The sequence below is a fragment of the Falco biarmicus genome, chromosome W, assembly GCF_023638135.1.
Source record: "Falco biarmicus isolate bFalBia1 chromosome W, bFalBia1.pri, whole genome shotgun sequence".
Classification (NCBI taxonomy): Eukaryota; Metazoa; Chordata; class Aves; order Falconiformes; family Falconidae; genus Falco; species Falco biarmicus.
The window spans coordinates 24,640,635-24,655,732 of record NC_079310.1 but is presented as its reverse complement, the minus strand read 5'-3'; the positions used below and the strand labels follow the sequence as shown (position 1 = coordinate 24,655,732).

The 15,098-nt window shown below is 45.1% G+C and overlaps 1 protein-coding gene across 2 annotated transcripts; it reads left to right on the top strand.

Moving 5' to 3' along the window:
- The first annotated feature begins 1,871 nt into the window (after positions 1–1,871).
- Positions 1,872–8,444, top strand: LOC130141869 (follistatin-like). 2 transcript variants are annotated; one of them, XM_056323113.1, is made up of 6 exons: positions 1,872–2,093; positions 3,985–4,176; positions 4,575–4,793; positions 5,156–5,380; positions 6,395–6,625; positions 7,323–8,444. In XM_056323113.1, exons 1-6 carry the CDS (start codon positions 2,012–2,014, stop codon positions 7,403–7,405), a joined length of 1,032 nt encoding a protein of 343 aa, XP_056179088.1. In that variant the 5' UTR covers positions 1,872–2,011; the 3' UTR covers positions 7,406–8,444. The 2 variants fall into 2 exon arrangements, with proteins under 2 accessions (XP_056179088.1, XP_056179089.1); XM_056323114.1 differs by having other exon boundaries at positions 7,080–8,444.
- Positions 8,445–15,098: the final 6,654 nt, after the last annotated feature.

The window sequence follows — 15,098 nt, the reverse complement described above, 5'->3', positions numbered from 1 at the left end:
TGGTCGGGAGCCCCGCGGGGAGAGTCAGAGGGGGACACGGGAGAGGAGCAGTCAGAGCATCCAGGTCTCTGACCCCCATGCTTCGGAGGATGTCCACGCCGTTTCCTACGCGTCCCGCGACGGGCCAGGCCGAGACGAGCTCGCTGCCCCCATAGCCGGCAGGGGCTCCCCCACGCCTCCTAGCTGATTGGTGTCCGGGGGGAGGGTGAGAGGGAACCGGCCCCTGGGAGCACCTTGCACCTAGGATACGTCCCCTCCAGGAGGAGGGGCAGCTTTTGAAACCGTCCCTTTATTTGCGTTTTGCTATTAATTGCCTATAGAGGGCACTAAGCAACCCTGCATTAATGCTGCTCTGTCGAGCGCGGAGGGAGAGGCAAGGGAAGACATCCATTTGGGAAAAGATTAAAACGGATGTGGAGTCTCGGAGCTTCTGAAGTGCTCAAAATGCCCGGGCGCTGCTCAGGACGATGATCATAATAATAACAAAACAAAACAAATGCAGCGAGGTCAATAATTTACCAGTCTGCTCCTTAATGCGTGTGACCGCAGGTGGTACCGAGGGACATTGTGGTTCATGCCCACTTTCAAAGCAGGACCAGGGCCCGGTCTGAGGCACCCAAACAACTGTCTTCTAATATTATCACGGCTGTATTTCTGGATCTATTATAGTCTGTCCAGACAGAACCCATTGTAATGGGATCTTTTATTAAAAGATTAACACTATCTCCTGCAGTTGGTGGAAAAATATCTGTTATCACTAAGTTATTTGCAGTTGTGGGGAGGAGGTGGGCAGGAGGAGTAGCCGGAGGGCGGGAGCAGGGAGGAGGGGTGTGGAGAGGGCCGGGCGGAAGGCGCAAGCGGCCGCGGCGCACCGGTCCCTGACACGGCACTGTCCGGGCATTCCTGTCTGCATACTTCGCAGTCTGTTCTGCTTTGGTGGCTCAAAAAAGCGAAAGAATCTAAGTTTAAAAGGCAGCTTTTCAATAAAGAATACAATTTTCGTTTAAGGAAATTGTTTTGTATAAAAGGAAATATCACCTACTCAGTTTCATTTACCAGTGCCAAAAAAGACACCGCCAACTTTTCTAAGGGGAGAATAATGCCAGACTGTGCTTAATAAACTAGTACTCTAGAAGTTCATTATCGATGTTGCAATCTTTTCTATTTCTGAAAGACCGCCTACGTCGCCCCCAGTCCCATCTCATCCTCCCGGGCTCCCAGTGAAAAGGCTGTCACTTGGACACAGCCCTAGGTATTAAACTTTTATTTGGTTCTTTGTTTGTTTGGGGTTGGTCGGTTGGGGTTTGGAGTTTTTTTGGGCCGAGTGAGCTGTGTGCGCTCCAGCCGCCTCCTGCCCATCGGACGCGCGAGGAGTGGGATTTATTATTAGCAGCGACTTCTCGCGGGGACGGCAGCACCCCGCGGCCGCGGAGCCGACCCTGGGCGGGCAGACGCAGCTCCGCGCCCCAGCAGCCTCCGCACCTCCGCGCACTCGCCCGCGCCGTAGGGGTACAGGGGCACCCCTCGCGCGGCGGCGACCCCCGCGAATAGCCTGGCCTCGCGGCGCAGTCGCAGCCCGCCGCGCGCTTCCCAGCTTGCGCGGGCGCGGCCAGCTCTGCGGCCGCCGCGTTTTGCGGCTGCTTCCCGCTGCTGCACCAATAGCTCCGGCGTCTCCGCCGCGCAGGGCTGGCGTGGGGCTGCGCGAGTGCGCGCCTGTGAGTGCGTGCACTTAGAACAGATAATTGGAGAGGGTTTCCAGAAGGTGGAAAATGTCACCTGATTCACACTGAACTTTTTAAATCTCCCCACCCCCGAGCAGACACACACACACATTAGGAGACCGCCCACCGCAGACAGCTAAAACACCCGTATAGATTTAAAGAGAGACTGCATTCACAGCCTGACGTTCATTCAATAGAGCGATCATAAGGAGGCTGGCTAGTGCTCGCTCCCTCTCCCTACTCCCCCTCACGCTGTTTCTGTGTCTCTCTCACTCCCTGCTATACTGAGGATGTTAAATCAGAGAATCCACCCGGGCATGCTCTTACTCCTGATGTTTCTGTGCCACTTCATGGAAGATCACACAGTGCGGGGTAAGACCAGACTGTTTATTCGCAGATATTTTTCTTTATTATTACTATTGTTCTGTCTTTCGGGCACGGTTTAGTTTGCTTGCAGTGTTAAACGCTTCTCTTCAAGGTCCAACAGGACAGAAGTTAATGTGGGCATGGGATTGCTCTGTACCGAGGTACAGAGGTGTCATTTAGATTCCTTTTTGATCGGATCTTTGCACTGTTCTGCATAGGCACAGAGGACAGATGAGGATGTTTCTTGTTATTTATTGTTATTATGCAGCATGAATGAAGAGCAGCATTGCGAGGGAACTTTCCCAGTCTCGGCTCCCGAACGAGTGCTCAAAGTCTGTTGGTATTTTAGCTCAGATTATCTCACCTGCCTGACCGAAGGAAGGAGAGGTGATGATGGGGAGCCCCACAATTACAACTGGCATCTTTAGAAACCAATAAGTGGTCATTTTCCAAACATTCCTTTAATATTGGGATTTCCACCCCACCCCTTTTTTTTTTTTTGTGAATAAATATTACTGTGTTGTAAACTCTCCTGCATTGAAGAATGTGCTTAAATAAGTTGGGTGTTTTTTTCCATGGGAAAAAACCAAACTCGAATCTGATATTGACAACTCTTAAGAGCCCTCTTTTGACACAAGGAAATATTGATTTTTAGGTTTGGGGCTTTTTTCCCTTATCCTGACGATGTTCCAACCACAACCTGGATGTCTTACCATTGCTTGTTCTATCATTGTTTTTTCTTTTTTTTTTTTTTTCATTCCCTCCCCCCAGAGTTAGAGCATAAGTTAAGCTAATGTAGCTAACTGTAAGATGCAATTATTTTTTTTTAAGGGCGTTTGTTCACTTATTTCTAAGGAGGGGGGCAATCTTCCCCCGTGCCCAGCGACATCTTGGCTGGCCGATCCTGACCCCTCACTGCAGTACATTCCTATCGGAGTAAGGATCAAGCCCTGGCTGGATTAGCACCAGAATCAATTGGTATTGAGTTGCTGGAGAAGCTACATTGGTTATTCACGAGAGACTCATCCCAACCAGAACTATCCAGCTAAAAAGGGAGGAAGGGGTTGCTTGGACTAATGTTCTTGGCTTGACTCCACAAATAACAGGGATACTAGTTAAAAAAAAAAAAAAAAAAAAGGCAAAAAACCCCCAAACAACCTCAGTCTATCCGGTTTAAAGGACAGTGTACTTTCCTCTGAAATGCTTTTAGGAGAGACGGCAACTATAACTTTTCCAGCTTGATCGATTTTAAAACTCTGTAGCGACCTCCTACTCTATGTGCCCTTGTATTTTGTGCACTTTAATCACTTTTTTTTTTTTTGAGCTCTGCTAACATATTAGTAAAGGAATGACATTTGTTAATAGAAGCAGCAAAATGTGGAGATTTCAAAAGACTTCGCTAACAGCAAATGTTCCCAATTCGTGCAGATTGCAAAATGGGTTGGGACTGATACTGTGCGGCACTAAAACAATGCTGCTGTGCAGCCTCAGTGAGGAGGAGAGGGCAGGGGGAGGAGGAAGGAATTTGTAAGCGCGAGTTTCTTTTTATTCCCTTTTAAACGCACATCCTTTCCAAGCCTTTGTTATGTGCTGGCAGTGCTCTTTCTGCTCTACATATGGAATAAATACCTCCGAAAACCTCCTCGTCCTGTTTTGATCGGGTGTTTTCTTTCTTTCTGTTTTTTTTTGGGGGGCTTTGGGTTTAGTTGTTTGGGATTTTTTTTTTAACTGCGTTCCCAAATGGGCTGGAGTAACTGCGGGTTATGAAATGGGACAAATAAAAGTAAACAGTCTAGTAAAAGTCATTGCACGGCGCACGTGTTGTGTCTGGGTCACTGGTGTCTGGCTGCCGCTGATCCGGCTGGGTGTCGTCTCCCCCTCCCCCCTCCCCCCGCAGCTGGGAACTGCTGGCTCCGGCAGGCGCGAGACGGCCGCTGCCAGGTCCTCTACAAAACCGACCTCAGCAAGGAGGAGTGCTGCAAGACCGGCCGCCTGACAACTTCGTGGACGGAAGAGGACGTCAACGACAATACGCTTTTTAAGTGGATGATTTTTAATGGGGGAGCCCCAAACTGCATCCCGTGCAAAGGTGAGAGGGATGCTGGTGAGCTGTTTCTTGCTGAGGAGCGGTTCAGACAGGGACTGGGCTGAGGGAGGAGGAGCGGGGAAGGAGCTAGAGGGGGGCAGAGGGGTCCTCCTGCATCCTTCCTCGGTGGGGCTTTGAGGGGCATCTCGTAGCAGCCCCGGGATCAGTGAGGGGACCCCCATTTCTTCTCGGCCACCATGCACATTGCGGGGAGGAAGGGAGCGACCTCCTTTCCCACTGGCGGGGGAAATTTCCTTCGAGTGGTGTTTCCTGGAGGAGGGGGAAAGGTCTTTTCTCTTTATGCCCAGGGGTCATGCTGCAGTGTCTTTCTTTAAGCAGTTTTGACACCAGTTCTGTTCTGCACACTCGGTGCTAAAGTGGTGCCTCTTTCCTTCCACCAGAAACGTGTGAGAACGTGGACTGTGGACCCGGGAAGAAATGTAAAATGAACAAGAAGAACAAACCTCGGTGTGTTTGTGCTCCGGATTGCTCTAATATCACTTGGAAGGGCCCCGTGTGTGGCTTAGATGGGAAAACCTACAGGAACGAGTGTGCCCTTCTCAAAGCCAGATGTAAAGAACAGCCCGAACTTGAAGTCCAGTATCAGGGCAAATGCAAAAGTAGGTTTGCAAATCTAATCCAATCTCCCTCAAATGCCAAAGGGTGTGTGAGTGAAGGGAGGAGGAGCTGTTGGACATACTTCCCCACAGGAACCAGAGTGACATTCCAAATGCTGGGAGACAGTAACCAAACCACACTCAACAAGCAAGGACATGGCTGGATTGAGAGTTCCCCATAGTCTAGCAGCACTTGTGTCCTACCAGCTACCCTGAGATGGGAAGGTTTCCTCCAGTGGCCCTTAAATGAGGAGAGCTGCTGAAAGCTTTTATCCAATCATTTGTTTCATTGTGTCACCCATTCACTCCTTGCTGGAGCTCTGGGATCTCCTATTAACCATTGTGTGTTTCTGTCTTTATTTCAGAGACCTGTAGGGATGTTTTATGCCCAGGAAGCTCCACATGTGTGGTTGATCAAACTAATAATGCCTACTGCGTGACATGTAATCGAATTTGCCCAGAGTCCACCTCCCCTGAACAGTATCTCTGCGGGAATGATGGCATAACTTACTCCAGCGCCTGCCACCTGAGGAAAGCTACCTGCCTACTGGGCAGATCCATTGGATTAGCCTATGAAGGAAAATGCATCAGTAGGTATCTTGGTCAGAGGGGTAAGTGTGGGGGGAGCTTCCTTGATCAGCTGTTTCAGAATATTGTGTGTGGAATTGTATGGATGTAATGAGCATTGGGGAGGAGGACAAACTTCCACTAGCCTGGATTTGTGCTCCCCTCCAGGAAAAGGAGAGCCAGGGTGAGCTTTGCCTCAGAAAAGATTGCAAAAGGGGTGAGGGAGTAGAGGGCCTGATCCTGCTTCTCTTGCAGACATTAGTATCCAAGGGGAAGTACCCACCATTAAATAGATGATGACATGGTTTCAGCGTAACAAGGTCTCAATATTCAGTGGATCTGGATTCCTGGAAACAATTGTCTTCAAGTGGTCTTGGCAAAGCTTGCATTAACTCAATTGGAAACATCTGATAATTTTTTTCTCTTTAAAAATATTGCAGAGTTTGGAGGCAGTTTGTGGGTGAAGATAGGAAAATAATCTCTGTGCATCCTGACATTTTGTATCGTGATTTCCAGAAATGAGTGATAGTGAAGCATGTTACCAAGAAAGCACCTTCAGGGCAGCCTCTGCTCCCCAAAACTACTGGGGGGATTCAGGGGAGTCCCAGGCTGCTTTTAGTTGGCATAGGTTGAGGTAAATTCCCTTTCCAGTCTTGCAGACAACTACTTTATGTGGGTTAGTTTAAAAATAATTTATTTAGAAATGCTGAATGTGTTGGCAAATTCTGCACTTGCTGCTAATTTGGGGAGTGGAATTTCCACTGACATCAAACAGAGCAGGAAGGTCATGTACAATTGGCAAATGTAATTCTGTATTCCCAGGGCCAGGCTCTGCTGGCACAGCTGTCTTTCCTCCCCCACATATAGACAGGCAATGGTGTCCAAGGGACTAATTGCTTTAGTAAAATCAGCAAGTATCATCACATCTACTGCATCTGAGTTTTGTCTATTCACACAGTTCATTGGGGGAAAGGGAGTTTGGGGTTGTTTGTTGCTTTTCTTTTCCCTTACCTCTAGTATCCTGTGTACATTTTTAGAAGCCAAATCCTGTGAAGACATTCAGTGCAGTGCTGGGAAGAAATGCTTGTGGGATTTTAAGATTGGCAGAGGTCGGTGTGCCCTCTGTGATGAGCCATGCCCTGAAAGCAAGTCAGATGAGGCAGTCTGTGCCAGTGATAACACAACTTATCCAAGCGAGTGTGCCATGAAAAAGGCAGCCTGTTACATGGGTGTGCTTCTAGAAGTAAAGCACTCTGGATCTTGCAACTGTAAGTGAGATTTTTAACTCTGAAGGCAATCCCTAGGTAATGAAGACATACCTTTAAACATAAGATTGATTTAGAGATTTGAGATACGGTACAGGTGCCATATAAGTATGTATCTATCATGCACACACTGGTTACTGATCAGATGCAATAGATCTCCAACAACCAGCTGGCTTTTAAGTTGGGATTTTGGGGCTATTCTGAGGACAAGTCATTTTGTCAGAAAAGGGTTGCCCTAGGAGTGTAATTCTAGAGATTTTTTTCCTAATTTTTCTGCTCTTGTGTGCTTTGCTGATTGCTTTATTAGCAACCGGATAAACTCTAACTGTGTCCAAAAGAACAAGCTTAATGGTAGCACATGGGCATCTGGTTTAGCACAGTTGCCTCTACTAACTCTGAATGAAGGACACAAAGGAGTTAAACCTAGAACACAAGAGCACTTTTTATTTGATTTCAGGAATCTGCCAATAAAACCTGAGCCATTGATTCTTCAGAACTTTCTGCAGTTATGACTTCATAGATTATGTATAAAAACCCTTATTGCATAACAGCAGATACCAAAGAGCATCTCACTACAAGTCGCATAAAATGCAACGCTGTATTATGGCTATTCAGAGGGCTTTGAAAACATGCACTGAGCTGCTTCTGAGCTGTTGTTGTCCTTATTTAAACAACAGCTCCCCTGTATTCCCCCATCTAGCCATTAATGAAGACCCAGAGGAAGAAGAGGAAGATGAAGACCAGGACTACAGCTTTCCTATATCTTCCATTCTAGAGTGGTAAAACCTCTGTCACTATTGGAACAGCCATTGGGCGCAAAATCAATGTCCATACTGTAAATGTGTATGCTTATTTATTTTGGGGAGAAAAAAGTATACATATAGTTGAATCTGGTAGGCATTTATTTATACTGTGTCATGTTTTATAATTTATACATAAAATGTCTGGTTGACTGTACACCTTGTTTTTTTGAATAAAATTATTCGTTTAGGGGAAGAGCAGTGTTATTTATTGTGAGGTCTTTTGCTTGTAAAACTAAGCTTTTCTTTTTTCTTGAAAACTATAAAGGTCCATTCCTTAGAGCTTACCCACATGATCTCATTTCTTTGTTTCACCGATGTTAACTCTCTTCCATTTTAACAAACTTGCATGTCAGTTTCTGTTAAGTTTATTTATTGGATTTTCTGATTGCAGGGGTGCAAAAAAGATCCCTCTGGGTTTTGTTTACAAGGAATCTTGACTGACCAAAAGGTGTTGTAACTGACTTAAATGTACTTCCCCAGGGTGCAGTGAGGTAATCTTTAAGGAAACTTCTCCCACTTCACTTTTCTCTACTTTTGATCACATCGTGTACTGAAGCAATCTCAACGTGCTGTTCATATATACTGTACTATAGACATTCCAGGCTCAAAGAAACCAGATTATGATGGTTGTTAATAGCTACAGGGATAACTGTAATAAGAATAAAGGGTTTATTTTATTTTTATTGTGTGGTTGTTGGGGTTTTTTTGTAACCTGTGTAAATGTTTTGTCAGGTGTTTCCTTTAAGATGGTCTTGCAGTACCACTTTCAAAGTTTTATTTTCCCAATCAGTGTGTTACTAAAAGTTATATCAAAGCTTTATCAGTTCAAGCTTCTTGCTTTTCATAATTCTTTTTTTCTGATGTAATTTTATATTTTCAAACATGGTGAGTTAAATATAAATTAATTTAGATATATAGTTTTGTACTTTTCTACCATGTAAATGTGCAATGTATATAAAAAGTTATAATGTGTATTTCTAAATAAATAATGAGTGAAAAAATAAAAAATGGAGTTTTCCCTAGAAGCAGTCCTCAGGTTTTGGTTCTAAAGGGTTCTGGCCCTCTGGTGCAGAGAATACATACTGGTGGTTATGGGAAAGGAGGCTTGTGCATGATGTAACAGCAAAACACACTGGTTAAAGCCAAGGCTTTCAGCTGACATTGATTCAAGAACCCCTTTTTTTTCAGACAGGAGCAATGTCTCCAGTTCATTGGTTATTATTTAATTTTAAAACCTAGTACAGTGGTAGAGGAGAAGAGATTTGGTATTTTTGTTTCCCTCCCTATCCTCTAAATAAAAAGTCTGTAATTTCTTGGACATACTTAATTTTCATATTTTTAGGAGGTTTTGAACATGCATTTGAATTTTTGCTAAGCTTCAGATCCATGTTACTGGGGTTGAAGTTGTATCACCATCTTAGATGACCGATAGAAAAAGCAAATCATGTCCTAGTTGCCTAAATGCATGATGTGTAGCAATTAGCACAAAACACCAAAAAAAAGCCCAAACAAAACCCCAAACCATCAAAGAATACATTATCACTTGGAATTATTTGCCCCCAAAAGGAAGGTTAATTCAGAAATTCTTTTTGATGCACCAATATTCAGACTGGATGCACTTTTAAGAATGGATACTAATACAGTGAACTGAGGGAAGTTAACAGCTATAAGCACATCAAGGACCAAAATGCTATGTGGGTTATGCTCTTCTCCCAAAAAAGCACATGGCACTTGTTTTGGCGGGTGTCGTGGTTTAACTCCGGACAGCAAGGAAGCACCACGCAGCTGCTTGCTCACTCCCCCCCTCACCCAGTGGGATGGGAAGGACAATCAGAAAGGAATGCAAAAGTCAGGGGTTCAGATAAGAACAATTCAATAGGTAAAACAAAAGCCAGGCATGCAAGCAAAGCAAAGCAAGGAATTCATTCACTGCTTCCCATGGGCAGGCAGGTGTTCAGCCATCCCCAGGAAAGCAGGGCTCCATCACGCATAACAGTTACTTGGGAAGACAAATGCCATAATGCCAGATGTCCCCCCTTCCTTCTTCTTCCCCCAGTTTATATACTCAGCATGACGTCACATGGTATGGAATACTCTCCTGGCCAGTTCAGCTCACTTGTCCTGGCCGTGCTCCCTCCCAACTTCCCGTGCCCCTCCAGCCCTCTTGCTGGCAGGGCCCATGAAACTGAAAAGTCCTTGACTTAGTAAAAACACCACCCAGATACAACCAAAACCATCAGTGTGCTATCAACATTGTTCTCACACCAAATCTAAAGCACAGCACTGCACCAGCTACTAAGAAGAAAATTAACTCTATCCCAGCTGAAAACAGGACAGCAGGTTTGTGGCAGTTTGATATAATCAATCTGCAAGGCCTCCCCATATTTATATTTAGATATCATCCTCCATACCACAGAGGCTTTAAGTGCTTTTCTCGCTTAATTGTAGCACGTGTTTCACATTCATGGATTACCTATGTAACAGTGTCCATGGTCAAGTCCACGCCTTAATCAAAAGCCTATCTATATGTTGCATCTCTTCCTTGATGACCTGAGGTGTCATGGGTCCATCGAGCTATAAATAATTCACTTCTATGTTGCCATTCCAAATCTACTTAAGCCACATCAATCTGGGCTGTTTAATCCACCTGATGGTTGATTAAATGTTCCCCAGTGTCCCGACTCTTGGGTACTTGAGCATCTATGTGACATACCTTCACGACCAGGTTCTCCAACTGAGCAGCGATATCTTGCCATAATTCAGCAGCCCAGATGGGTTTACCTCTGCATTGCCAATTGCTTTGCTTCCATTGCCGTAACCACCCCCATAGAGCATTTCCCACCATCCATGAGTCAGTATAGAGGTAAGGTATCAGCCATCTTTCTCGTTCAGCAACATCTAAAGCCAGCTGGATAGCTGTCACCTCTGCAAACTGGCTCGATTCACCTTGTCCTTCAGCAGTTTCTGCAACTTGTCGCAGGGGACTCCATACAGCCGCATGCCACCTCTGATGCTTTCCTACAATACGACAGGACCCATCAGTAAACAAGGCATATTGCTTCTCATGTTCTGGCAGTTCATTATACAAAGGGGCTTCTTCAGCACATGTCACCTCTTCCTCTGGTGACATCCCAAAATCTTCATCTTCTGGCCAATCCATAATAATTTCAAAAATTCCTGGATGATTGGGATTTCCTATCCGAGCTTGTTGTGTAATCAGTGCAATCCACTTACTCCATGTAGCATCAGTTGCGTGGTGTGTAGAAGAGACCTTCCCTTTGAACATCTAGCCCAGCACTGGTAACCGGGGCGCCAGGAGAAGCTGTGCTTCAGTACCAATCACTTCCGAAGCAGCTCAAACCCCTTCATAAGCTGCCATTATCTCTTTTTCAGTTGGAGTATAGCGGGCCTCTGATCCTCTATATCCCTGGCTCCAAAAACCCAAATGTTGTCCTTGAGTTTCCCCTGGTGCTTTCTGCCAGAGGATCCAGGTAGGGGCATTCTCCCCAGCTGCGGTGTAGAGCACATTCTTTACATCTTGCCCAGTCTGAACTGGCCCAAGGGCTACTGCTTGAACTATCTCCCGTTTGATTTGTTCAAAGGCTTGTTGTTGCTCTGGGCCCCATTTAAAACCATTCTTCTTTCGGATCACATGATAAAGAGGGCTTGCAATCAGACTGTAGTTTGGAATATTCTTTCTCCAAAATCCGACAACACCTAAGAAAGCCTGAGTTTCTTTTTTATTAGTTGGTGGAGACATAGCTGTTATTTTATTGATCACATCCATTGGGATTTCATGACGTCCATCTTGCCATTTTATTCCCAAAAACTAGTTCTCCCATGTGGACCCCTTGACCCTATTTTGTTTTATGGCATAACCGGCTTTCAGGAAAATTTGGATAATTTTCTCCCCTTTCTCAAAAACTTCTGCTCTATTGCCCCATGTGATGATATCATCAATGTATTGCAGATGTTCTGGAGCTCCACCCTGTTCTAGTGCAGCCTGGATCAGTCCATGGCAGATGGCAGGGCTGTGTTTCCGCCCCTGAGGCAGTCAATTCCAGGTGTATTGGACACCCCTCCAAGTGAAGGCAAACTGTGGCCTGCACTCCACAGCCAAAGGGATCGAAAAAAACACATTTGCACTATCAGTAGTGGCATACCACTTGGCTGCCTGTGACTCCAGTTCATATTGAAGTTCTAGCATGTCTGGTACGGCAGCACTCAATGGCAGCATGACTTCATTCAGGCCACGATAGTCCACTGTTAGTCTCCACTCTCCATTAGACTTTTGTTCTGGACATATGGGGCTATTAAAGGGTGAGCGGGTTCTGCTGATCACTCCTTGGCTCTCTAATCAACGAATCAGTTTATGGATGGGAAGCAGGGAATCTATTGGCGCTATATTGCTGCTGGTGCACTGTTGTGGCAGCAATCAGCACCTGTTGTTCTTTGACCTTCAGTAACCCCACAGCAGAAGGGTCCTCTGAGAGACCGGGCAAAGTAGACAGCTGCTTGATTTCCTCTGTTTCCAGGGCAGCTATACCAAAACCCCACCAATATCCTTTCAGATCCTTGAAAGACCCTCTCCTAAGATAGTCTATGCCAAGGATACATGGAGCTTCTGGGCCAGTCACAATGGGATGTTTTTGCCACTCATTCCCAGTCAGGCTTATTTCAGGCTCCAATACAGTTAGCTGTTGGGATCCTCCTGTCACTCCAGAAATACTAATGGGTTCTGCCCCTTCATACCTTGATGGCATTAGGGTACACTGTGCACCTGTATCCACTAGAGCTTTATATTCCTGTGGGTCTGATGTGCCAGGTCATCAGATGTACACAGTCCAGTAAACCCGGTTATCCCTGTCCTCCACCTGGCTGGAGGCAGGGCCCCTCTAGGACTGGTTATAGGATTCTCCACTTACTTTTTTGTAATAACAGATTATAATTCACTTCCCTAGAATCAGGAGTAAGATAATCCCTTCCATTCTTTCTGGGAAACTGCCCACTGGAGAGTGGAGTAGCAGCCTTCCTGAAAAAAAAGCCCTATTTGTTATTGTCTTTCCTTGCAATTCACGAACCTGTGCCTCCAGGTTTGAGGTAGGTTTTCCATCCCACTTCCTCATGTCTTGTCCATGCTACCGCAGGTAAAACTGCATGGTACTCTGTGGTGTGTACCTCCTATATCCCCCCTTTTGAGCAAAAGGATGCTTACTGTTAATAGCTGAGATGTGGGTCCATACAGGTGGGGAGCAGGATCTATCCTTGTTGAGTCACTCCACAGACAAGATGAGGGAGGAAGAGATGTTATCTTTGTATTCTCATACTTCATTCACTGTCGGTGCCACTTTGTCTCTCTAGCTCATTACTGCCAATGAGTTGACATACAACAATGGTGCACTCTGTACAAATTTCCGCTACATGTGTCCTGTGCAATGGACTTCATTAGGTTCTGTGGGTAACTGCACGTAATAATAAATCATCTCTTTCACAGCTAATTCCCTCAGGTACAGATACCTCTCTGTATTGCAGTCCACTTGCCTGGGTGGCATGTAATATCCTCCTTGAAGGGATACCTTTCCTTCATGCTTGACAAGAGTTGTCTTCAGATGCTGAGGACTTGTGTCCCTCTTCCAATTGCCTTGTCAATGCCCCCTTCCCTAGAAAGTGATCCCAGCTGTTTGGTTTCCCTATCCTCTAATTCCAAACTATTAGCCCCATTATCCCAGCATCGAAGTAGCCAGGTGATAATGTGCTCACCTGGATGACAAGTGAAATCCTTTTGCATATCCTGTAGCTTATTCAGGGAGAGAGATCAAGTGGTTACCTCTTGTTTTGCCTCTTCCTCCTGTTCCTGTGATGGCCCTGCTTCATCCTCCTTTACTAAATGAGCTGACTTCTGTGTCTATTTCTTCTTGTGTATAGGGTTGACTGATACCAGCACAGGTTGGTTCTCTGGTTCACCTGCAGTGCCTGTTGCTGATGTTGGAGTAGCTGCAGTGTCTCTTGCTTTGCTGTCAGATCCAGAGACCTTCTCTTCCCCTTGAGTATACAGAATCATGTTGAACTGGGTTCAGTAGGCATGGGCCAGGCCCCAGCATGTTGCAGTAATTTGTGCCTCTCTGGAATTGCCAGGGTGACAGCATACTTTTCCCAAATACTTTCCTAGTTTTTCTGGATTCTGCACTTGTTCAGGGGTGAAGTTCCAAAACACTGGAGGTGTCCACTGTCCTAGGCACTTGCACATACTATCCCACATACCCTGACACTCATAACTATCCGACTTCAGGGCAGACCTCTGGGTGGTATTCTTAAACAGTTGTTTAATCTTAAACAAGACCTGGAACACACTCAGCATTCCTAGCAATAGGATCATGCTGGTTTCAATATCCCAAGGATATTCAAAATTTTCAAAGTTCTCGAATGCTACTGTAATTAATCTGGAAGGGAAGGGCAAGATGTGGAAGAATGTCTCCTCAGTAGATTGGTTCTCCAAGGAGAAAAGGCAAAAGGTGTAATTATTAATAGTTCCCATTCGATGACTCCCAGAGTATAGAGGTGACAGAAATGCTGAGTACACAGACCAGATTAGTTTCATGACCAGCAAGTCTATCATATCATAAACCAGTAAAGTACAACACAATGATAACTTTAGCCCAGGTCCCAAGGACAATAAACAGTGCAACAGGGAACACATACTGCAAGTAAAATACATAACACAACCCTGAGATCATGGACAGCAACTTAAAGAGCAAAGAAATCAACATTGTGGCCAGTGATTATTAAACCAGTACAATGAATATTTATCACAAATTTGTTTTAATACACTCTAGTCGGATCTGTCATTATCTCAACCCTTTGAGCCCCATGTTGGGTATCCCATACAAGCTAATATGGAAAAAAATAACTCTGTCCCAGTCAAAACCAGCTCAACTGTGCATTAAGAAAGAAAGCAAAACAAAACAAAACCAAAACAAAAAACACAGAAAAAAAGAGGAAGTAGAAAAAACAGATTCAGCACTTTCTTTAGACTGAGAGAATTAAGTTTGCATTTCCACTTCCCAGGAAGTTCCCCATGTAAAAGCCTAGAAGAGAGGGAAGAAAAAAGTAAAGCCTCTCCTGTTGTAACTATGATTCAGTGTAGAAAGAGATGTGAGCTTTGTAATCTTGATTTAAACAGGGGGTTAAACATGATTTCATAGCTTAAGGATGGAGGCACTTACCTACTGGGGGAAGAAGAAGGGGAGGCAACCTGGATTCTGGCCCCTGCTTCAAGCACTATTTATGTATGTTACTCAATTACAAATGCAAAATGTGTAGGCAGCCCCTGGGGCAAGTACGCAGGACTTCCTCTTTAAAAGGAGTACATATTAAGGTTGCAAATTATCCTTTCTCAATGAATCTTGCTTCCTTCCCAATACAGAAATATGCCTTCAGCAGGCATAACAGACAGTTCTCCAGATTGAGCTTCACCTTGAGCTGGTGGTGGATGCACTCTTGGGAGATATGGGAATGATCTCAGGAAGAGACTGGCAATGAACCTGCATCTCCCACTTCATGAGCAAGTGTCTTATCTACAAGTATGATATTATGTAAAATGTTGGCAGTAATGCTGACACAACCTCTGGACATGTTTCTGTGAGAAAGTCTTTGGGACTGTTGTGCTTCATGAC

What these genes read in the sequence shown, in the direction of transcription:
- LOC130141869 (XM_056323113.1), top strand. Translation starts at nt 2,012, where the DNA reads ATGTTAAATCAGAGAATCCACCCGGGCATGCTCTTACTCCTGATGTTT. An exon ending in AAACTGCATCCCGTGCAAAG is followed by an intron (nt 4,177 to 4,574) that starts GTGAGAGGGATG and finishes TCCTTCCACCAG; the next exon opens with AAACGTGTGAGAACGTGGAC. An exon ending in GCACTCTGGATCTTGCAACT is followed by an intron (nt 6,626 to 7,322) that starts GTAAGTGAGATT and finishes TCCCCCATCTAG; the next exon opens with CCATTAATGAAGACCCAGAG.